The following is a 23,612-nucleotide window of genomic DNA, read 5'->3' as shown; positions in this document are numbered from 1 at the left end:
TGAGCGAGCAATAAAATATTCCTGGCCAATTCTCGGTGCCATAGGATCGCTTACCCTGCCGGTAATTCTTAACAGGTGGGGGGCGTTCTGTGGCTACACAAATGGAGTTACCTCGGCGAGATTGTGACGCCGCTACGTCATGCAGAAGGTAATAGTTGCTGAGTCACTGGTCGGTGCAGTGTCGTTCACAAATAGCCTTGTCCATCTAGCAAAGTTGCATATTTCTTCTCCATTAAGGGTAGACTGCTCTAGTTCATCCCTAATTAAGCTTACACCTGCCTCTATCACTACACAGATGCCTAGAAATCTTTAGTCAGTGCCTTTTAAAACAACAAACCTATCTATAGGAATAAAACCAGATGTGATACTTAGTGTTGGACAGGCGTGAATTGGGGGAATATAAGTAAGGACTGGTTGCTTGCATTCAAAGCTTGATAAAAACTAGGGACGTGAGGTTTTTACAACAGTAGTTCTATTTAAAGAGTGTAAGACATAGTAAGTTGTTAAACAGCGTTTGTTAGCTGCCTGTGTTCTTTGTATTTTGTGCGCGTTGCTGTCTGACCATGAATAAGTAGCAACCGGCCAACTTTCAGCTTTTGTCTATAACCGAAAGATCCCCGTAGCCTAATTTTGCTTGAAGTAGCAAGCTATTGTCAGGGTGTAATAGGACACAGAATCCTCAATTCTATGAATTTTGGAGAACGACCGGCGTACATATTGGTGCATTGGCTAAAATTTAGATTTCTTGACTTCTCGTATGCCTATACTTGTTCACTAACGTGTTCGCAACTCGCTTTGCTCAAGGATGACAAATGTGTACTAGAAGGCTGGCATAAATATTAAATATTTCATCTGCATGTTCATGTTTCAGGAGATTCAATAGCACTAATAACAAAGACCAGTGAACGAAACAGCACACACATATAAGTAGACCAGAAGAAGACAGCCCGATTGCTGTAGGAACAACATAAATTTAATTATTGCATCAACTAGAAGCCATCAACCACGAGGTAAACAGCCAAGCTCATGTTTCTGCACATGAGCGAATTCTAAGCTCAGCCGGTGCTACGCACATCCATTATTCACGCCCATTATCAGAATCCCATTCCTATTAAGCATACAATTTCTTTTCCATTAAAGGCAGTGATGAGGCGCTCGGGCACATGATAGAGTGCAACGTAGTCAACAATGTCGAGTTAAAGTTGAACGAAGGCTCAAGGTCAGATTAACTGATCGAAAAAATTTGGCCGTCAGACTAGCCATCATTCTGTGCGCCTTCGCTTTCTTTAAAAAAAAAAAACGTCGTTTTTTTGCATTATAGCACAAAAGTACATGGAACACCAATGTATTTTCCCGCAAAGCTCGGGAATTATTATCTGAAAACTCGTGTCATTCTGACAATTTGTTCCAAGTGGATCGACCTTGCGTACTCCACAGCTAGAATTTCTAAGTTGCAATATGGGCCGTAAGGTAACTAGTTAGAAAGCTAGTTTGTGAATTTTTGTTAATTAGTCGATTGAGCATTTCAATTTTTCTCTGCAACTAGCGTCCACCGTATCGAGTAGACCACTTGATGAACTATAATTGTGCTATCTGCCACAGGTAACCTTTAAGAATTTTTTTAAAGTGCTCGCTGAAACGCCCTGTATACGAAAATAACTGCAGTCATATACATGTCAATCTCATTTCGTAGTGCAGCTTTGAATCTGCGATGCTTTATAAGGACTAATCATTTCATGTACTACAACCACAACTTGTGCACGTATGGGGCGCTACAACGTAGAGTTACACCAAACTTTCCTTATTTCGTTTGTGCAATCAGCCCTCCACGACTGGCCAAATTTTTTTTCCGGTCACCGCCACTTCGTTTGTCTGTCGCGCGAGGTCTAGAAAACTGCGAATGCCCCTCATCTGATATGACCTGTATACACTGACTATGCATGATTAGACAGGAAAAAGTAAGAATAATTAATTCCCATCCTATACTTTTTCACCATCAGCTCTCCGCAAAATAAATCATCACTATGCATTCCGCCCATTTCAGTTGGTAACAATTTATCAGCATGTGAAGAATGCACATACTTAGGTGTTATTATTGGCTGTTCCTTAAATTTCATCGCCATGTAATTCATATCAAAAAGAAGTTATCACTTGGAATATGCATTCTCATAAGGACACGTCCATTCTTTCCACAACCTGGTTGCTTTCATTTTATTTCGCGTTTGTAAGCTCTCACATTAATTACTGCATAACCTCCTGGGGTAACACGTACACTACTCACATAAAACCGATAGAAACCACCCAGAACCAGACAATTAGAATGATCACGTCGAGTCCACACATCGCCAATGCTAAACAGTTACTACAAGCAAATAACATTCTGGACGTTGCAGCCCTTGTCAATTACGACCTTGACACTTTTCTTTTCAAACTAGTAAATGACAAAATCTCATTATCACTTATTGTTGTATCATCTCTAACAAACACTAACTCAACAGGTTTCGTGCTGCATAATAATTTAATTCTGCCCAAAGTGCACACTAATTATGGCAAACAGGCAGTTGACTTTGCAGCCACATCATCATGGAGTACATTACCATTTGTAATAAGACCCCAGAAAGCCCCTCGATTTTGCTATGAACTGAAATTTTCTTTTGTTATGTGATATGTATGTAACGCAGCGTACTGTATAACCCTATTTTGATTTTAGACGTGCCATTCTTATGTACTCCGACATGTTACTTAAGTTTTTCTTTATTTATTTTCATTATTCTTTTCGCCTTCGCTTCTGTATTAGTTTGATCTAGTTTCCCAATATTGCTTACTGCCGATGCATTGTTGTCTATTAATATCTTCAGTACTTATATCTGTATTTCATTATTTATCATTTCTGGAATTGTACCATTCAGTTGATGTTTCTTGCCAATGTAACTTTTGTGTTAACCATGAACAGGAGGTCCTGATTCAATTTTTACTACGGGACCTCCTTCTGTACACCTTTGTCTGTAAGGTATCTTTATGTAATAATAACAAATCGATTGATTGATTGATTGATTGATTGATTGATTGAAAAGTTATAGGGCTAAGGCCACTCGGCCTGTCTGTCACGCGACGTCTCAAAACCGCGAAAACTCAATGCGTCAAAGTTACCTGTACGCATTGAAGATGCGCTAAAACGTCGAACAAAACTTATTTTTTTTTCTGAATAGACGGAGACTACCCCGTTCCGAAAGGAATAGAAGATGGCTGCTCGTCGATTGCTCTAGCACTGGGTACTCGGAGCTGCCAAGGAAAATGAATTTATAGGCGTATAATGTTTTTTTTCGTAGCAGTGCAGCGCTGTCGAGCTCTTGTAACAGGTACGTTGCACGCCGCCGCGATTTTCCACCACAACACAACGAAAGGTAAGCAAGACAGCAAGAAGCAGCGGGCCAACCGCAGACACTGGCACGACTCTCCTTAACAGGTTATCTCAGCAAGTTATTCCCCTCAACAAGAGATAGGGAAGGAGGGGGAAAGTGATGTAGTAAGCCTTATTTGCAGAATTTAAGCGGGAAATGCGTGCTGAACTCAGGGACCTGAGAAAGTTGGTTCAGCACTGCACTGACACATGTGACGATGTGAAAGGCGTGACTCGAGAACTAAAGGCACTAAGAGATGAATTAAAAAGCTTATTGTCTGAGAATCAAAAACTAAAAACTGAAAGCAAGCAGTTAACTCTGAAATTACAAGAGTTGGAGCGGCATCAAAGAAGTAACAACCTTGAGATAAAAGGTGTTCCGGAAGAGTGCGACTCTTCAGTAGCCGTTCGAAAAATCTGTGAACTAGTCAGAGAGGCAGTTGACGAGAGGGACATTGATAAATGCCATAGAGTCCCAACTGCGAACTCAACAACCAAGGACATTGTTGTTCGTTTGGTGAGGCATGCTAAGAGAGACTCGATATCAGCCAAGGCTAAGAAAATTAGAATTGGCACGAAAGACATTCGCCTGGCTGCTGTCAACAACCAACAAGACACGTCGGTTCTTTACCAAATTCGTTTGTTCTGTTTCACGTCTCCCCGCAAGAGACTGAAGAGTTAAGCTATGTTCACACTATGGTCGTAACTCGCGTAACAGCTCTTTCGGCGTATCGAACGTAACGGCTGTAAAAAACGTTACGGCAGTTAAGCCGGCACCTTTGTTCACATTTACTGCTGCGTAAATTACGGCTTTTACAACAGGCCAATCAAATTTGGTGCTGCAGAATCGACGTCACCAGCGGTCCAACATGTCTCCTGTCAACATGCGAGCGCTGGCCGAGATGGAAGGAATTCACGCTCAAAACAAACTTATAGTCATGTATTCTATCGCCCAAAGACGACGAAGGCGACGCAGCAGGGTTTGGGTGCGGCAAGTATTTCTCGACAGATCCGTGGACGGCGATTTTCACAACCTTTTCGCCAAGCTCCGAGTTGGGGACGCTGCGATGTTTCATAACTTCATGCGCATGTCGCGCCAGCAGTTCCGCTTCCTTGAAAACCTAGTGAGACCACTAATCGAAGTTCGGAGCACGCATCTGCGGCCATCGATTTCCTCGGCGGATAAACCACATGAACTGAAAACAGTCTCGCAAGGCGCACTTCACTAATTTTCACGAACACAGCCAAAGTAATCGCGCGCACGGAATGGCGGAATGGCACTTCCCGTGGCCGGAGCTGTCTGCAGACGGGAGGACGGAAGTGTCGTCACCGGTTGTCGAAAACCGAAAGCTTATCGGTCATTGGCAGTGTCGCAATGGTCGTAATATCACAGTCGTAAATGTTGCGGACCCTTTAACACTCTCACCCACGATTTTCGCGTGAATTGCGCACGTCGGTACCTTAACGTTCGCAGTCTGAACTAGACGTATACGCTTGTTGCGCTTCCGCTTACGCATGTTACGAAAAATCGGCGCCTTACGAACATAGTCTGAACATAGCATTACTTATAGAATAGAACGAAAGCGCGTGCTATGTATTTTTGAAAATTATGCAGGAGGTATCCATGACTTACGTACCAGGGAGTTATTTGTGAAACACAACATGCTTATGGCCAATCAAGTTTACCTTTATAAATTAGTGCACATATACACGCCACAAACGTACAAAGACAGTAATATGGTAGTTGTACATCAGTACGGGTTTAGGCAGCACAGGAGGAGGCTTCCGAAGATTAGGACAAATTCCGATTCGATTAGGACAAAGCCGATTCGACCGCACGTACGTCTGTCGCCTGCACGCCGAAAACTCCTCCGACGCAACCCTATGCGCATGCGCGAAAAAGAAAAGAGAGGCGTGCGATTGGCTGGGTCATTAGTGGCGTCGCTGCTCTCCGTCGCAGCCGAGCGCGCGCGCAGCGGTTTCTGCCCAGCTCCGAAGTGGGCAGGTCAAGCGTCACGCTATTCCTGAGGTGCAGGTAACTTTCAAACAGCAACCTCGCGAGCGGAACCGGGAACGAACTCGTCTACGTCGTACCGATGCTCCGTCACGTGCGCAAGAACAGGCTCCCGCAGCCGAGCACAAGCAGCACTGCGTACGGAGGATCCGGCAGCCTACCAAGCCGTCGTTTAGTGAACCGTCGGATTAACCCGGTCATAAACACCGGGGCAGAACGTTTCAGCTGCGTGGTTAAACATCTTTACGGAATGCGCGGGTGGTGATTTTTTGTTGTTTTCCTTTCCGTTTTTTTATTACTTATTGCAGCCCGTGGCAGCAGCCTCGCGGGCATGCTCGCGCGAGTAAACGCCGCTGGCGCGCAACAAAGCCTGGACGGAACGCGCGGAGTGATGAGCAGTGTGACCGAAATTCTTGCGCAGCTTCCACAGCGTCGCACCGTATATCTGAAAGGGCGTACGGAGCACGTAACCCCCAATAAGTATCTTGATGCGCACATAACTAGTTACTTTTCCTGGCATACTCACAATAAATGTATCATTAACAATACTAACCATGCATTAAAATCTACGACACAATTTGCTGAAGCAACAAGACAATAGAAACTATTCGTGCATGAAACGCTAATAATGTCTAAATTCGAGTATGCAACTGCTATCTGGGATTTAAGCTTATGTAACCTTGCAGATTGTCTGTTCAGACTCGTTAAGCTCGCTTTATTCATCAAACTACTTCGGTAATTCCAGTATTTCACTAATGAAATATAATCTTGGCCTTCCGAACTTTTCCTCAAGAAAAAAATTATATTTGTCGCTTTCATAAAATGTTTTTCTTGAAATGGTCACTGAAACCTGAATTCGTATCACAACCGTCATGCGACTCGTATTTGTCATCGCGCACTGATCACTAGTATAAGGTCGCCATGCTTTTATGCGAAGCATATTAACGTAGGTTTCGGGCCTTCGCGCGACGCCCGGCGGTGGCCACCATTGACCCTGAAGTGGGGTCACGTGACATGACGTCACGTGATGACGTCACACAGGCTGCAGATGGGGCCTCATATCGCGCCATCGGTCGCCTCCCGGCGGTGGCCACCATTGACCCTGAAGTGAGATCACATGCCGTGAGATCACAGAGTGCAGCGGTGGCGTAGAGGTAGAACACCCGCCTCGCGTGCAAGAGGTCCGCGGTTCGAGTCCCGGTGCCGGCAATTTTCCACCGGATTAAAAAAAAAAAATCTGCGTGTTGATGAAATTGCACAAACAGGCCTGGAGTGTGGCCTGATCCCGGTGACCAGAACCGGTAACGCACTCCCTCACCAGAGCAGGATTGGCCACCCTGGTGCAGTACTTCGCCAGAACCTCCTATATGAACACAACAATCAAACCCCGGCCCTCAGTCCCCAGCAGCTGCGAAGCAACTGACCACGGCGGCGGTCAGACCTGCGGCGCAGCAGAGGGTGCTAAGAATCACTGGCTCCGGACAGGCCGCCATTGGAATATGAACCTGGCAACGTTTAACGCTACAACGTTATCTAGTGAGGCGAATCTAGCAGTGCTATTGGAGGAATTAGAGGGCAGTAAATGGGCTATAATAGGGCTCAGTGAAGTTAGGAGGCTAAAAGAAGCATATACAGTGCTAAAAAGCGGGCACGTCCTGTGCTACCGGGGCTTAGCGGAGAGAAGAGAACTAGGAGTCGGATTCCTCATTAATAAGAATATAGCTGGTAACATACAGGAATTCTATAGCATTAACGAGAGGGTGGCAGGTCTTGTTGTGAAACTTAATAAGAGGTACAAAATGAAGATTGTACAGGTCTACGCCCCTACATCCAGTCATGATGACCAGGAAGTCGAAAGCTTCTATGAAGACGTGGAATCGGCGATGGGCAGAGTGAAAACTAAATACACTATACTGATGGGCGACTTTAATGCCAAGGTAGGCAAGAAGCAGGCTGGAGACAAGGCAGTGGGGGAATACGGCATAGGCACTAGGAATAGCAGGGGAGAGTTATTAGTAGAGTTTGCGGAGCAGAATAATATTAGGATAATGAATACCTTCTTCCGCAAGCGGGATAGCCGAAAGTGGACGTGGAGGAGCCCGAACGGCGAGTCTAGAAATGAAATAGACTTCATACTCTGCGCTAACCCTGGCATCATGCAAGATGTGGACGTGCTCCGCAAGGTGCGCTGCAGTGACCACAGGATGGTAAGAACTCGAATTAGTCTAGACCTGAGGAGGGAACGGAAGAAACTGGTACATAAGAAGCCGATTAATGAGTTAGCAGTAAGAGGGAAAATAGAGGAATTCCAGATCAAGCTACAAAACAGGTATTCGGCTTTAACTCAGGAAGATTACCTTAGTGTTGAAACAATGAACGACAATCTTGTGGGCATCATTAAGGAGTGTGCAATGGAAGTCGGTGGTAACTCCGTTAGGCGGGATACTAGCAAGCTATCGCAGGAGACGAAAGATCTGATCAAGGAACGCCAATGTATGAAAGCATCTAACCCTACAGCTAGAATAGAACTGGCAGAACTTTAGAAGTTAATCAACAAGCGTAAGACAGCTGACATAAGGAAGTATAATATGGATAGAATTGAACATGCTCTCAGGAACGGAGGAAGCCTAAAAACAGTGAAGAAGAAACCAGGAATTGGCAAGAATCAGATGTATGCGTTAAGAGACAAAGCCGGCAATATCATTACTAATATGGATGAGATAGTTCAAGTGGCTGAGGAGTTCTATAGAGATTTATACAGTACCAGTGGCACCCACGACGATAATGGAAGAGAAAATAGTCTAGACGAATACGAAATCCCAAAGGTAACCCCGGAAAAAGTAAAGAAAGCCTTGGGAGATATGCAAAGGGGGAAGGCAGCTGGGGGGATCAGGTCACAGCAGATTTGTTGAAGGATGGGGGACATATTGTTCTAGAGAAACTGGCCACCCTGTATACGCAATGCCTCATGACCTCGAGCGTACCGGAATCTTGGAAGAACGCTAACATAATCCTAATCCATAAGAAAGGGGAGGCCAAAGACTTGAAAAATTATACACCGATCAGCTTACTGTCCGTTGCCTACAAACTATTTACTAAGGTAATCGCAAATAGAATCAGGAGCACCTTAGACTTCTGTCAAGCAAAGGACCAGGCAGGATTCCGTAAAGGCTACTCAACAATAGATCATATTCACACTATCAATCAGGTGATAGAGAAATGTGCGGAATATAACCAACCCTCATATATAGCTTTCATTGATTACGAGAAAGCGTTTGATTCTGTCGAAACCTCAGCCGTCATGCAGGCATTACGGAATCAGGCTGTAGACGAGCCGTATGTAAAAATACTGAAAGATATCTATAGCGGCTCCACAGCCACCGTAGTCCTCCATAAAGCAAGCAACAAAATCCCAATAAAGAAAGGCGTCAGGCAGGGAGATACGATATCTCCAATGCTATTCACAGCGTGCTTACAGGAGGTATTCAGAGACCTGGATTGGGAAGAATTGGGGATAAAAGTTAATGGAGAATACCTTAGTAACTTGCGATTCGCGGATGATATTGCCTTGCTTAGTAACTCAGGGGACCAATTGCAATGCATGCTCACTGACCTGGAGAGGCAAAGCAGAAGAGTGGGTCTAAAAATTAATCTGCAGAAAACTAAAGTAATGTTTAACAGTCTCGGAAGAGAACAGCAGTTTACAATAGGCAGCGAGGCACTGGAAGTAGTAAGGGAATACATCTACTTAGGGCAGGTAGTGACGGCGGATCCGGATCATGAGAAGGAAATAATCAGAAGAATAAGAATGGGCTGGGGAGCATTTGGCAGGCATTCTCAGATCATGAACAGCAGGTTGCCATTATCCCTCAAGAGAAAAGTATATAATAGCTGTGTCTTACCAGTACTCACCTACGGGGCAGAAACCTGGAGGCTTACGAAAAGGGTTCTACTCAAATTGAGGACGACGCAACGAGCTATGGAAAGAAGAATGATAGGTGTAACGTTAAGGGATAAGAAAAGAGCAGATTGGGTGAGGGAACAAACGCGAGTTAATGACATCTTAGTTGAAATCAAGAAAAAGAAATGGGCATGGGCAGGACATGTAATGAGGAGGGAAGTTAACCGATGGTCATTAAGGGTTACGGACTGGATCCCAAGGGAAGGGAAGCGTAGCAGGGGGCGGCAGAAAGTTAGGTGGGCGGATGAGATTAAGAAGTTTGCAGGCATGGCATGGCCACAATTAGTACATGACCGGGGTTGTTGAAGAAGTATGGGAGAGGCCTTTGCCCTGCAGTGGGCGTAACCAGGCTGATGATGATGATGAGATCACATGATGTGACGCCACGTGATGACGTCACACCGGCTGCAGATGGGGCCTCATATCGCGCCGTCGGAATCACCCGGCGGAGGCCTGCACGCTTCGGTTCGCGCCGTCGCGCGCGACGCGGCGGCGGCGCCACCATCGCTGCATCACGTAATATGTGACGTCACGTCAGGGATAAAGCAGCGCGCGCCCGCCGTCGCGTCAGTCTCTGTGCCCGCAACTGCGCCAGCATCTTTGCGCCGGGCGTGTATGCGGTCAAGATGCCTCCAAACGCTAAGGATACGCTAAGCATCCACTGGGCTTAACCTTGATAAGCCTCCAATTTTTTTTTGTCATACAAACCTGTTTCATGATTCACTTATACCCACGACTAGCTCGGAATGGAACCATCTACCCAGTGCCATCGGCAGCATTGAAGGCGCACAGTCACTCAAATGCTGCCGTTGTTGACCACTTATCAGAATAACCTGCACTGCTATTTATCAATTTAATCATGTCTGTATCTTACATGCACAGTTATGTTGCTTACGATATCATCAGTCAGAGCCTCTGGTCCTGACCACTGCTAGAATAACCTGCTCTGTTAATTATTAGTTATTATATGATTTTCGTACATAACAATGTCGTTATTGTTTACGATGTTGCGATTGTGTGAACACACTGTACCCATCCCCTCTATAATGCCCTTCGGGCCCTCATGGTATTGCAATATATAAATAAACGTAACAAGAACTGGGGTCACGGGGTATGTGCCGCACTTCAATGACGAAAAAAAAAGTTATTTAACATTTTTCCGGTCTCGCGCGGAATTGGGCAGCGTCACAAGGGTTCCACCGGCACAGGAATAATTAGCGAGCTGCCCCACAGATGGACCGCGTATGTGCCGTTTTTCAATGACTACAAAAAAAATTTAATATTTCTGCTGCGCGACTCGGAAATTTAACCCCATCATGTATATTGTCACGTAGTATTGACGGTGAAGAAGGCAGCAAAACTGTGATTAACGAAACTAGCGTTTTATTGAGCAAACTTCCGCCCTCAAAAGCAGGCTACACTCAAAGAACAATGATGGCGGCGAACACAGTCGCCGATCGTCAAAATCTGATCAGTGGTCAAGCGCTGTTGCGTTGTCCAGGGTAGCGCACCTGACCGCTGCCGAGTTGTTCCGACGCCTCTTTATCGAAGCTCGACCGATGTTACTATTGTGTAGCGTGGCGTTGTCAGCAGGCTGCAGGCATCCGGTAGACCACGGCGACCAGGCAAGGACGAGATGATTTCTAGTGCGAAACTTGCACGGTTTATTCAAAGGTTGGTGAAAGATGATAAAAAGAGAATGAAGTGTAAAAATACATTGCGGAGCCCCTTTAAATAGGCTCGCTAAAATCGTGGGTGGCATCTTGCACACGTCAACGTCACATGGCATGCACTGAGTCTGGTTTGTGGATGGGCGTCTCCCACTTTCAGTGGGCCGGTACAGGCCCGCCTACGCAGGTACCAACCTGCAGGTCCGGGATCGGAGACGCTTTTCCTTTATTCTAGGCGACGTTGGCGTGGTAAGCCCTCCCAGTTGACGTAGTAAGCCCTCGTCGTGGGTTTGCAACTGCTCTCACTTTCAGTGAGCCTGTAGGTCCGGGAGGGGTGGCTTGATCCTTTCTTGTAGGCGACGTTGGTTCGCGGAAGTACTCCTGTAGAGCTTGACAGTTCGTGGAAAGGGCATCTGGTTGAGGATATGCGGCTAATCCATTGTCCCAGTTGACGCCTTCACGAGCGTGTTTCTGCTGGTGGCATCCCGGGGTCCTGTCTGCTTCGCGGAAAGGGTTTCCACGCACAAAAACAAAAGGGCCTGTAAGCACTGCGGAGCCCTGCCAGACCGGTCATCCACTCGAGAGAACCATGGCAAATTAGGAATTCACCCTTCGTTTCGATGAGACATTGTGGTCGAGCATCCTTTTTGCACAGGGTGCTACACCACGCCAACCTTAACAGCGCATCGGCTTTTATACATCAGTCGTCGAATATTCCAGAATAATCGCTGGTACCCGCGTATCTTCCACTAAGTTCTACAGTATTAGCGTCATATGTGACGCAAAATCTTTTGTCACAGATGCGATCAGTGAGGTAAGTATTTCTAGCCTCTGTAGAGTTCCCTGTTAGTGTGAACTTGAATATAGTTTAGGCGAAAGGTAAGATAAGTAAGTTGGGGGTATTGGTTCATTATTTCTGCAGCGCGAAGGACAAATACTAAAAAAGGTACGGAAACGACGGAACCATGACCTGACTAGCAACTGGCCTTTTAATGATCAGAGAAAAGTATTTTTAAAAATGCAACAGCGCAAGTTCAAGTGTTGTTGATAGATAATGGCAGTGATGATCTGTCGCACTGATGACAATGCGCGAGAGAAAAACCTTAAAAAGGCGTTGTTCCGATCAGTGATCCTACTCAAAGCGCAGCCCTTCTAATCTCTCTTTTTAAGCCTTTGTTCTGAGGGCTGTCGAAACAACCAGTAGTTTTAGAAATATGGGACTCATTGTTATGGGACCAAATCTATCGGGTGTAAAGAAGACCGCAAAAGGTATGCAGAATCATGCAAGCAGTGTCTGCACTATAAACCATTGTGCACTTATAGGAGTGTTTTAGCATGTACATACATAATTCCCATCCTTCGAAATGGGTGTCGCACTGAAGATACGTCCTTTGCGAAAGTGGAATGCGCAACATCTCAAGAGCCTTAGCAGTTTGAGATTTTGATAGGCGTAATGAGAAAATTAAACTATTAAGGCAGGAGCAAAATTATAATTCAACAAGGCACCACAATCTATCTGTTTTGAAGCATCCCTCGTAACCTAACTGAACATTCTCTAAACAAGTGAAATCAAGAATACAATGCGACCATGTTAGCGTTTTGGCACTAACTCACCAACTTATAATCTAAAAAACGTTGGTAAATCATGATCGCAAAGCGGACACTTCACAGCAAACATTTCACATGCAGCACAACTTGTTTCTGACTTCTTTTACGAGTTGCAGCACACTTCTAGAGACATATTTAAGAGTCGCCTAATCTGTAAAGCCACGAATTCGAGGGCATCACTCAGAAAGGTGAGTGCCTGAGTGTCATGCATATGTGCACGGTCACCTGCGGACAATTGCCGAACTTTTAGTGCTTGCCATTGTGCGTTAGCGAGCAACAGAATTTTTAATTGTGCGTTACCTCAAAATAGATTTGCAAAAATGATTTTATAATATCATCATCTTTCCTGCATTGCCAAAATAATACACCCCTCCACCTTTACAGTCTTATTATGTCTAACGAAATGTGCCCTTCGTATATACACTCTTAAACGCCTTAACGTTCACGAAAACGTGAGTTTTCGTTAAAGGGACACTAAAGCGAAACAATAAATCACTTTAGACTAATGAAGCATTGTTTAAAAACCCTGAAGGCAGTTATATCAAAAAGATAGTTTGATCATTAGATGAGGAAATGAACGTACAAGTATCAGTATTTGAATTTCGCGCCGAAACCCCAGCGCTGGTACGTCAGTGTGACGTCAGGGATCCCAAAGTGTGTTTTCGCATTTGGGCCGCGTTGGCTGAATAAAGGTTCCCGAAACTTGCCATGTTTAATATTTGGTTCCTTTAGAACACAATGTAGTAATTCTGTACCGCTACATACAATTAGTTGGCCCTAGAAGATGCCATCAAAATCAAAGACGTCAGAGCCTCCCGGTGCGGGAACTTAAGTAGGCGTCGCCATCCGTATTTCGTTCTTGCGCTTTTTCTAGCTTACCAAACGTCTTATCGTTGCAAGAGTGGTGTTTTTGGTGTTGTAGAACGGTAATTTACTGATGCAGAAGAAATCATTTTTGACTTTAGTGTCCCTCTGAAGTTACGCACCTATTTAAAAGAAAATACTGCCGAATATAAGGGTGTGTCAAGGGTATTTCGTGCGCCATTCCACCCTCAAGCCTGTAAAAAGCTTTCAACGTGGGGCTTCAAGTACGCAAAGACGTTTGGGTGTGCTACTTCTATAGGTTCATCGAGTGTTATCAGGTCGCCACTATAGAGGTGTTGACAATCGGCTTCTAAAGGAAGGGTGCGCTTACCACGGTATCCTCGAACGGGAATGCCGCGACGGCGACAAGGACATGGACGCGGATCTGGAACGGGATCGGGAGGGGGAGCGTGACCAGGACCGGGACAACTGAAGTTGATCCACAGCGCTGTCCCTCGGTCGTGCCACCATGGTCAGCGACCGGAGCGATCCAGTTGGAGACGCGCTGGAGGACGCCGTCACCGGCTGCATCCCGGATCTCGAGTAGGTCGGAGGTGGCGAATACGCCGAGCTTGGCAGGCGGTAGGTGGTTGCGCTGCCTGGCATCAGCTTCATCCTCGGAGACATGAACCGGCGGGAAGGCGTGTGCACGGGTGACACAGACGCGCTGAAAGGGCGCGATGTGCTCGCGTATCGGGATCCGCGTGGCGACGAGTACGGAGAGTACATGATGCAACGGTGCAGAGTTGCTTCGGCGTTTTCTGAATCTTGCTGGTACTGGCTTTTCTTGAGCGAGAAAATGCCCTCGTTGTCGTCGTTGTCGCCAACGGGAAAATTAGGGCTCGCGCTAGCGCGCCTATGCATAAAGATAAAATGGCAACGCGGACCCGACCGGAAAGTGACAATTAAGAAGTCCCAATCCTTCGATAACATGACTGGCCACTTTTACCGCCTGAGACAAGAGGTGCGAATATGCATAAACGAAACGGCTTAGATGTGGCTATCGAAATGTTAGGTCATCTCATTTTTGCGAATACGATCTCCTGTGAAGTCGGTAATTGTGACATTGACTAACCGAGTACAGACACGTACTGAGCAGTTATTTAACCGTTCTTCCAGTACGAAGAAATTATTAAAAAACGACATAATTATATCATAAATAAATAAAATGAGCCTGAATGATGTCTGACAGCTTGTCTAGAAATACCACCTCAATATATGAAATAATAAAAAAATTTCACCTTCTCCCACAATGCACAGGAATGACTTGATAACTGGCGCAGTATTCTGCGCAATAATGAACGTTAAACGAATGATTACTTGGGCTGCTTGGTACATGTTGTAGCTAAACAGAATAACCACATACGTTATAAGACATGTAAAAGGAGAATACTAAGCGCTACCCATACGCTTCCGTTTGTCCTGTCCTATGCGCTGCTGCTTTATTTAGCTACAGCATGCACTCAAAGGCTTGCAATGTTGCCTGCGGTACTAGATAATCATTCGCTGATGCGCTAGATTAATCTGTTTTCGAGAAAAAGAAGAAAACATTTGTATTCAGTGTCGAGTTTGTTTTCGTTTAAGCAACACCAACAATAGCAGCAGCAACAACAATACGAGTTTCAGAATTGGGGTCCCAAAATCTTTTGCGCGTGCCGGTGTTGTAATACGCAGGAACAACGAGTTTTAGAACAGGGTGTTGCCCTTGCAGATTGACTCTTGCGCTCTCAGCTCCACTGTGACTTCAAAGCAAAGCTACTATAAGTGATAAAATAAAAAATAATAAAGGAAGCAGTTCAGATTTTACTAATTTCGTGTTTAATTGGAATTCTAACCGCCTTTAGTTTACAGCAAGCCACTTACTGTACAGCAACAACTTTCTCCAGCGCACTAAAAAACTGAAAGGAACGAAGCGAACACACCGCTAACTTACAAGGTTTGGTTCACGTTTCGAAGCGGTACTTGTATATATAGAAAACGGATAGCAGCACACGCAGGTGAATGTGCACTGTAGTTTTGTATTTTAAGATAGCAAAGGTCCTTGTGTGGCGGGAGTTAAGAGAAAGCCGTATCACAAGTATAGAGCAGTTGAGGTAAAACAACAGCAGTGTTAGCAGCAGCAGCTGCTGTGGTTAAAATAGCATAAACGAAGGCAGCGTTAGACACTTGAAAGATAGGAACGAAAAGGAACCAAAATTTGTGTCCTCATTTCACCCGCGCGAGGAGCGACCCTACCCCCTCAAACGATAAGTTTTAAAATAGGGACGTCCAAAACTTTCTGCGACACCAATGAAATAGCGTCGTCGCCATTGCGCATGCGTCAGACCCGGAAGGCGTTTTGGGTTTGTGTCGGGTACGGTATTACGCAGATATAGCGCGCCGCGGGAACATGCCCCAAAAGCTTTTCGACAACAAAAATGATAGCACCAACTTATCTGGGCGGAACCCGTCGAAGCGACAGCTCTAACACGCCAACTTCGATTTAATTCCTGGTAACTCGTAAAGCTCGTAAGCAACGAGTCAGGATTTGGGCTATCGCTTTGTTTCACTTCACGTAAGCAACAAAATTATTCGATAAAGCACCGCTATTATTCATTTTGTTTGTCGATTTGAGAGCTGATAGGTCTGAAACGGGAATTCATGGATAGGCAAAAATGGGTGGCCGAATCCTGTAGCAAAGACAAGTTAGTGGCCAAGCATGGCCGAAGCATGCCGTAGCATTATTGCGTGTCGTCGCATTTTAAAGCGATAGCTTTCTCTGGCTCTTTGGCGATTGAAAAGTTTGGCGCGTTAGGCGCACCCACATAGAGAAATAAACGTTGATTGATGAAACAGCTAGCAAAGACTAATGTTTGCCAACCCGAGGTGGACGGTCCCCCTAGTCCAGGAAACTGCTGGAGATTACCGCTTTAGCACTGACCACCAGGCTTCGCAGGTCTTTAGTGATCGACGTAGCGAGCAGTGCCTCCCACGTTTCAATGAAGTTGCGGATGGTTTATTCAAACGCTTCTTCTAGGATATATCACTGTTTTTTTTTTCTTATCGGCTTCGCGGTGCTAACTGCGTGTCATCGTGGCCTGTGGAGCCTTCTTGATGTGGACACTCCAAGGCCATACGAGGCAGTGTATCTGGGACGTTACAAAACGGGCAAATCTAGAGGAAGCGTGTTGGGTGCATGCGGTGCACGATAATTTCCTGGATATAAGTGGTAGTTTGAAGGCGACGGAAGGAGGGTGTTTCTCCTTTGCAGAAATGTGTGTGTGGCGGGGCATACAGCCGCCGTTCAAGATGTTCATTTTGGAGGATTGCTGACTACCTTATAAGGATTTCTTCCACCTTTCTTACCGGTTGGACCCCGCAAGGTACGAAAGCGCGGCAGGCGTGTCCTCGGGACACAGCGTGTGCTGCTTTGTTTCCCTCCATCCGTTTGTGTACTGAGGTCCAGTCTAAGTGAGTTTCCGGAAGTTGGTCATGATCATCATCAGCGGCAGCAGCAACAACAGCAGCTTCTATCTATCTATCTATCTATCTATCTATCTATCTATCTATCTATCTATCTATCTATCTATCTATCTATCTATCTATCTATCTATCTATCTATCTATCTATCTATCTATCTATCTATCTATCTATCTATCTATCTATCTATCTATCTATCTATCTATCTATCTATCTATCTATCTATCTATCTATCTATCTATCTATCTATCTATCTATCTATCTATCTATCTATCTAAATCTATCTATCTATCTATCTAATCTAAATCTATCTATCTATCTATCTATCTAATCTAAATCTATCTATCTATCTATCTATCTATCTATCTATCTATCTATCTATCTATCTATCTATCTATCTATCTATCTATCTATCTATCTATCTATCTATCTATCTATCTATCTATCTAATCTAAATCTATCTATCTATCTATCTATCTATCTATCTATCTATCTATCTATCTATCTATCTATCTATCTATCTATCTATCTATCTATCTATCTAATCTAAATCTAAATCTAATCTAAATCTAATCTAATCTAATCTAATCTAATCTATCTAATCTAATCTAATCTAATCTATCTATCTATCTATCTATCTATCTATCTATCTATCTATCTATCTATCTATCTATCTATCTATCTAATCTAAATCTAAATCTAATCTAATCTAATCTAATCTAATCTAATCTAATCTATCTATCTATCTATCTATCTAATCTAAATCTATCTATCTAATCTAAATCTATCTATCTATCTATCTATCTAATCTAAATCTATCTATCTATCTAATCTAATCTAAATCTATCACGCCGACCCAGTGAACCCCGTTGTCTATTAGCTTGGGCTGCTACGTATGTGCTCGTGATGCCATCGAGGTCGTTCCAACGTCGTCATGTCGCGGTCATACAGCCGTCGTTATCAAATTGATTTCACGCCGCCATTGCCATACCGGCTTCCTCGTTTCATCGATGTCATTCCATCGTCGTCACTGCGTCGTGTGTCGCTACGTGTGCTGTGTCGCTACATTACTTGAATGTTTTTGACGTAATAGTTCCGTACGGGTTACTCGAAAGAAAATCCTCGCAGTTAAAGAAAAATTCGTGCTGGTCCGGGACTCGCCGCTCTTTGTAGCAATTGATACGAACGGGTGGATGTGGGATTTTTTCTTTATTAATTACTTCTCTCCATCTTGCGGGTTTCCGCAGAACTATTACGTCAAACTCTTGCCTTTGCTTCGAGTCGTTGACAAATTAGACTTCGCCCTGCCATCTGCCAGCCGCCTGGTTAGCTCAGATGGTAGAGTAGTTGCCCTGGAAAGGCGGTGGTCTCGGGTTCGAGTCGCGGACCAGGACGAGTTTTCCTTCTACTTTTTCTTTCGAGGAACCTGTATGGGTTTCCTTTGTAGCAAATGCTACGAACGGGTGGATGTCCGATTTTCTCTTTATTAATTACTTTAATGCTAATTGCAAAAGCGTCGACAGTCATCGTGAAATGGTTTCTGCTTGTATTTCTCTTCCCTGCCGTAGCGTCGGCGGTGTGGCTGAGAGATAAAGTGTACCACTTGCGGATATTAAGCGCGGAGTTTGAGCATACGCTGAGCGCCGCGACTTTTTAAACAGAATGTATTTATTTTTCTCTCTCTTAGCCTTCGTGGTCGGGGTAGTTTCCAGCCTCGATCGCCCGCGTACTTCTCTCGTGCCAATGCAACCAACTTTTTGCGACGCACGAGCTCTCGCGATAACTTTCTGCAGTCCAAATTTTTAGTTGTTGCCGGGGTTGGCGCTGTACGTGTCAAGCTTTTCCGACCACTTGGCTGAAGGCTGCGATACAGTAATGCGGGGCGCCATCGTCACCGAAGTGCGCAACTCGCATCTTGCCGAGATGCGCTGTTTCATCTTGCCGGCTCACAACTGGTTTGTTTGGAACGTCTACCACAGTGCGTAGAATCTGCATACTTCAAAGCCGGAGGAGGAGTATTCTGTTCTTCACGGAGTAAGCGAGCGGAGAATTAAGTGTCAGTGTGCCAACGTTGTCTTGACATTGCCATCAGGCTCTTTGTAAGTCGGGTGTTGTCAGACCACAGCGTCGCGCCGTCGGCGTCACGCTGTCGTTATTTCCGTTGTCGGGGCGTCCTCTTCATCATGATACCGTCGTCGTAGTCGAGCTATCATCATTTCCGTCGGCCTTATTCCGTCGAGTCACCGCCGCTATCTTCGTAAACGCTCGTATGCTGGATCTTCCAAAACGGCGAAGTCCTGCCCACGTGCCGCAGTCCTGCCGCAATAATGAAACATCGTTATCGACGCCAGTAGCGTATTTCGTATGTAATGCTGCGTGTCCATTTGATTTATGTTCTTCACAAGAGCTATGCAATTAGTTTTAGACAATTATCTTCGATGGTTTATGTAATTTGAGAGCGTTCGCTGTTTATGGGCTCACTTTCCTGATCATTTTGATGTCCACCGGGATCTTTGCCACAATTCCAAAATGTCTTGGGAGCAATTTACAAATGAAAAAAGAAAGACCCTCATAGTACTGCGATTATTCGAGCTTCGGACCAGCGCACTGCCAGCCGAAGATCAATCGACCTCTCTGCTGCTATGCTTTTCTAGAGCGCAGGACTTCGGCGCCCGTTCATGCGTTTAGCGTCGGCGTCCCCCGGCATAACCGAGTGAACGGGCATAGCGAAGGATGAAACAGTTAACGCGGAGCGCAGTGGTGTGTGTGTGGGGGGGGGGGGGGAGCGCGAGTTGAAAGACGGTGATAGCGAAGAGAGCACGAGGAGGAAAACGCTGGAGGAGGGTGCAGCGGAACCATGAGGCGGAAGCGGAGGAGGAGGTATGGCGAAATCGTGAGAACAAAGCTCAGTGCAAGACGGCCTCTGTGGCGACGACCGCTACGAGATGGCGTAAGAGGCATGGGGCAAGCGCGTCCAGCGATACCATATATGGAAACAAAGCGCTGCATGAGCGGGTGTTTATCTGCGGCGGCGGCTGCGAATCGCGCCAACGCGTCACCACCGCACTGTTTCTCCCACTTAGCGAGGCAGTCGCGCAACACTTCGCTCCCTTGCAGTGCGCCCCACGAGACAGATTGTCCGCGCCACCAAATATATCACGAAATGAAAACACGTATAGACCTGTGCCCAGATTTTGCATTAGGGAGTAGCGTGATCGTCGATGAGTTCTCTTTGCGGCCCATGCCACAGAAGTGGAGAACGCCACAGTTGGAGAGCGCGATGGCGCAAGCAGCTGCTATGATTGTTTAACGCCCGCTCTTCTTATTTAGCTGTGTAGTTCATAGAAGTGGTGAAAGCGCCTCCTTCGTGTTTGAGTGGCCTAGTTTCCCAGTTGCGGAGGCTGTCCTGATCTAAGTTTTCTTCTTTTTGATGGAAAGAGAACTATTACACGCATATGTTCGTCTTTGTTTTTTAGCGCTTTGCAGGATAAGAGGAACGCAACCAATTTCGTTGGCGGTCTCTGCTTTTGGATTAAGCGACAGGGATGTTTACTCCGCCATCCTGAAATTTTTTCCACGTTCAACTCTTATAATGCACAAATTTCTTATTGAGTAGAGTCGAATGCCTGGCTGAACTTGCCTATGCAGCATATCATTAAAGCTCGTGTCGCGATGAGACCCCGTGTCCCAAGAACGCAGTCAGGACGCTTTCTTTCGGGTGATCGAGAAGCCTTCTTTTATTCAGCGAACGCCTCTTATATCCCAGCCACATGGGCACATACAATGATGTAACGTTCCGTACGTTATGGCCGACATGGTGAAGGGCGAAAAACTGCTTGCGTCCTTTATTGCGCTTGCTTATAAAGGCACGCCAAGAGCAAAGAGGGAAAAATAAAGAGAAAGGGCACGGCTCGTGCCGAGTAGAAATAATGACGTGGGTTGCGCTGGTAAGCGTACTATCAGATTACGGTACAAATGACATTAACTGGCTAATGCCTTAAACTTTAATGGCATCCGCGTGGTGCCATACGGACATGCTCAATGGCATCAAAGCTTAATGCCATTCGCGACGTAGTGCGTTTTCGTAACAAACTTTGCCGTCAAATGCGTACTCTCGATCCCAATGTTTCCACATTCTGACGAGACTAAATGAACTCTTAGTAAAGAACAATTAATATATTCTTCACTTTCTTTAAAGAATTGCTCTTTCTCGCGGCGTAGTGCGTTCTTACAATTATTACAACTCACTTGGCCGTCGAATGCGTACTCTCGTTTACAATGTCCCCGCCGTGGCCGTAGTGACCAAATTCTCATGATATTAAGCAAACTTGTTGATAAAAACAACTAATATATTTGTAACTTTTTTAAAATGAACTCTTTATTTTCTTAGAGATCAGCAGGCGACCTTGCTGCTACTCACGGCTAGAGCACTAATCGTGAGCGCGCTAGCCAGGAGAAGCTGTTCGATTGCACGGCGGCGGCTCCTTGCCTTGTTGGCCTAATACTGAAGCCTTCAAATTTCTCGACGATGATCGACTCAAAGAAGCACATACGCCAGAACAAACTGGAGCACACGGTCAAATTCTTCAGGATCGCTGCTTGAGAGCTTTGAAGCTGTGAGCACTATTTTTCCGATTTCAATGCTTTGGCTACGCTATTGATTGGCCGTCGAGCTAGCTTTGGCTTCAAACAGTTTACGGCTGGGTGCAACAATGGCATTACTGAAGCAAACTACATACAATACGCCGATTAATGTTTCTCACGCTATTTCTCAACCATCTGCTCTTTAGATAACTGTTTTTTTATTGTATTAGGATACGCAAGCAAACAACCGTTTCACTGCAACTATAGCCATCGCAACGCTTAATGTCATTAGGTATGCGCTTGTAGCAGCGATAGAAATATAATGGCATTAAGAAACTGAAGGTCTTACACTTTTATAATGACATTAACCTCGCTCGTGAGGCACAGGTATTATATAGGCTCCGCGCATCACGTGATCCACCGTGCAGACAGAGACGCTGTTGGCGTCGCCTCTCTCATGTGGCGTCGCGCGTACATAACCGCATATGGGGGGCCACTTTATTGCGGAGTAAAGGGTCCAGAAGAAAGTGAGGAGCAGGCTTCTCCAAGAAAAGAATGCGTTTGCCCAGAAAGGTGACTTCGCGGTCCGCGTGCGAGCTCCACGCACCGCTTACGACCGCCCAACCTGGCTGATGTTCACAGCAGCTTATGCCACCCCACTGGTCGCTGCGATCGGCTACGCAGAGTCCCCAACCGCGGCCGCGGCGGGTTGCCGCCACGAGTCCACTGGATAAGCGCACCGCGGCTCGCTGAGGACAACCGCGTTTGGCTTATGGTTAGCGCGTCGTAGGCACCAAAATCGGAAGTCGTGACCCCTACCTGAACATCGAAAATGAAATTTGAACTGCGCGCCACGGTGAGATTCAGAAGTGGGCGCAGTGGGCACGCCCGACTGCGCCGTAGCCTTCGCAGGGCAAGACATTGAAGAAGGAATGGGAGCACAGCGGAGTCCGTTTTCGATTGCCAATAACTTCGCTTGTGCAGAAAGCACTGAAGTACTTCTTTTGCGGCAAAGTATTTCTGAAATAGCCTATTTTCACTTTCAATGCATTTCTCCAGTCCCATAAAATGTGGTCCCGGGACTCTTTAAATGTATACAAAAATATAGTTTAACAATCTGTATGCTCTAGCTAGTACAATGCAGAACGGCTCTAATCCTTAAATTTTACATTTATTCCCGAGCTGTCGCGTCACTGCTTCCAAGTGCGGGCAAAAGCGAAATCTTTTTCTTCCTCTATATCTCTATAAACTTCTCAAAAACCACTGCGACGATTCGTGCGACAGTCACTGGCCACCATTAGTGCCACAGTTTTAGTTAGGGAGCTAACGTTTTACGTACTGCGTCAACGTGAATTAGCGTTCTCATTTAGTCTGCCAAACGGATGGGTAGCTGGTGCATGAACAGCGCGCCACTAACGGCGAAGCGAAAAGCGTCAGTAGTGCTCCAGCATTCTTAGTTGTTTGTAAGATGCATCAGCTAACTTATACACTGCACTGCACGTCACTGCACGGTCGTTCACTGCAACGTCACTGCACGGTCGTTCATTTAGAAAATGCAGCAACGCAGAAAGATGGGACACAAGGGAAGAAAATATTGTAAAATAATGAACCACAATTAGAGAACCACATGTATGCGTACCTGAAGTGAACATTGCACTATGCACAATTCTATGCATCGGAATGTCCATTCTAAACGCTGCTATGTGCAGCGCTACACGTGGGTTAGAGATCGAGGTCTATCAGTTCTGCGCTTACACAATATAATTGTTTTTCTTCGTTAATTCCTCTAGGAAATATATTTTTAGACTTAACTGACATTTCGCACATTGGTTATTCTTAGCACACAGAATTATCTAAAATGTTCTGCTCTTACGGAATGACGCGCTGAAACACCCGGAATATGGCTTGTGTCAGAATACGCCTGAACAAAACTTGTTACCGACGAATAATTTATATATTTCAAGCGCTCATAGAAATGTGCATTCAGCTTTCTTCGATGCGAGGCGTTGGGAATAGATTCGTTGTACTGCTGGATTGTTATGAGGCAACGTA

At 45.5% G+C, this 23,612-nt stretch overlaps 1 protein-coding gene across 1 annotated transcript in view; it reads right to left on the bottom strand.

Annotated features, from left to right (window-relative positions):
• The window catches only part of LOC135907947 (streptococcal hemagglutinin-like), a 47,301-nt gene extending 32,920 nt beyond the window's left edge, over nt 1–14,381 (bottom strand). The window contains exon 1 of the mRNA XM_065439762.1: nt 13,849–14,381. Within this exon, the coding sequence (XP_065295834.1) occupies nt 13,849–14,381 (533 nt within the window). The remainder of the gene's footprint in view (nt 1–13,848) is intronic.
• Between the last annotated feature and the right edge of the window lie 9,231 nt (nt 14,382–23,612).

The sequence above is a fragment of the Dermacentor albipictus genome, chromosome 1, assembly GCF_038994185.2.
Source record: "Dermacentor albipictus isolate Rhodes 1998 colony chromosome 1, USDA_Dalb.pri_finalv2, whole genome shotgun sequence".
Classification (NCBI taxonomy): Eukaryota; Metazoa; Arthropoda; class Arachnida; order Ixodida; family Ixodidae; genus Dermacentor; species Dermacentor albipictus.
Note: the sequence above shows the minus strand (reverse complement) of the source record. Positions and strands in the feature narration are given on the sequence as shown.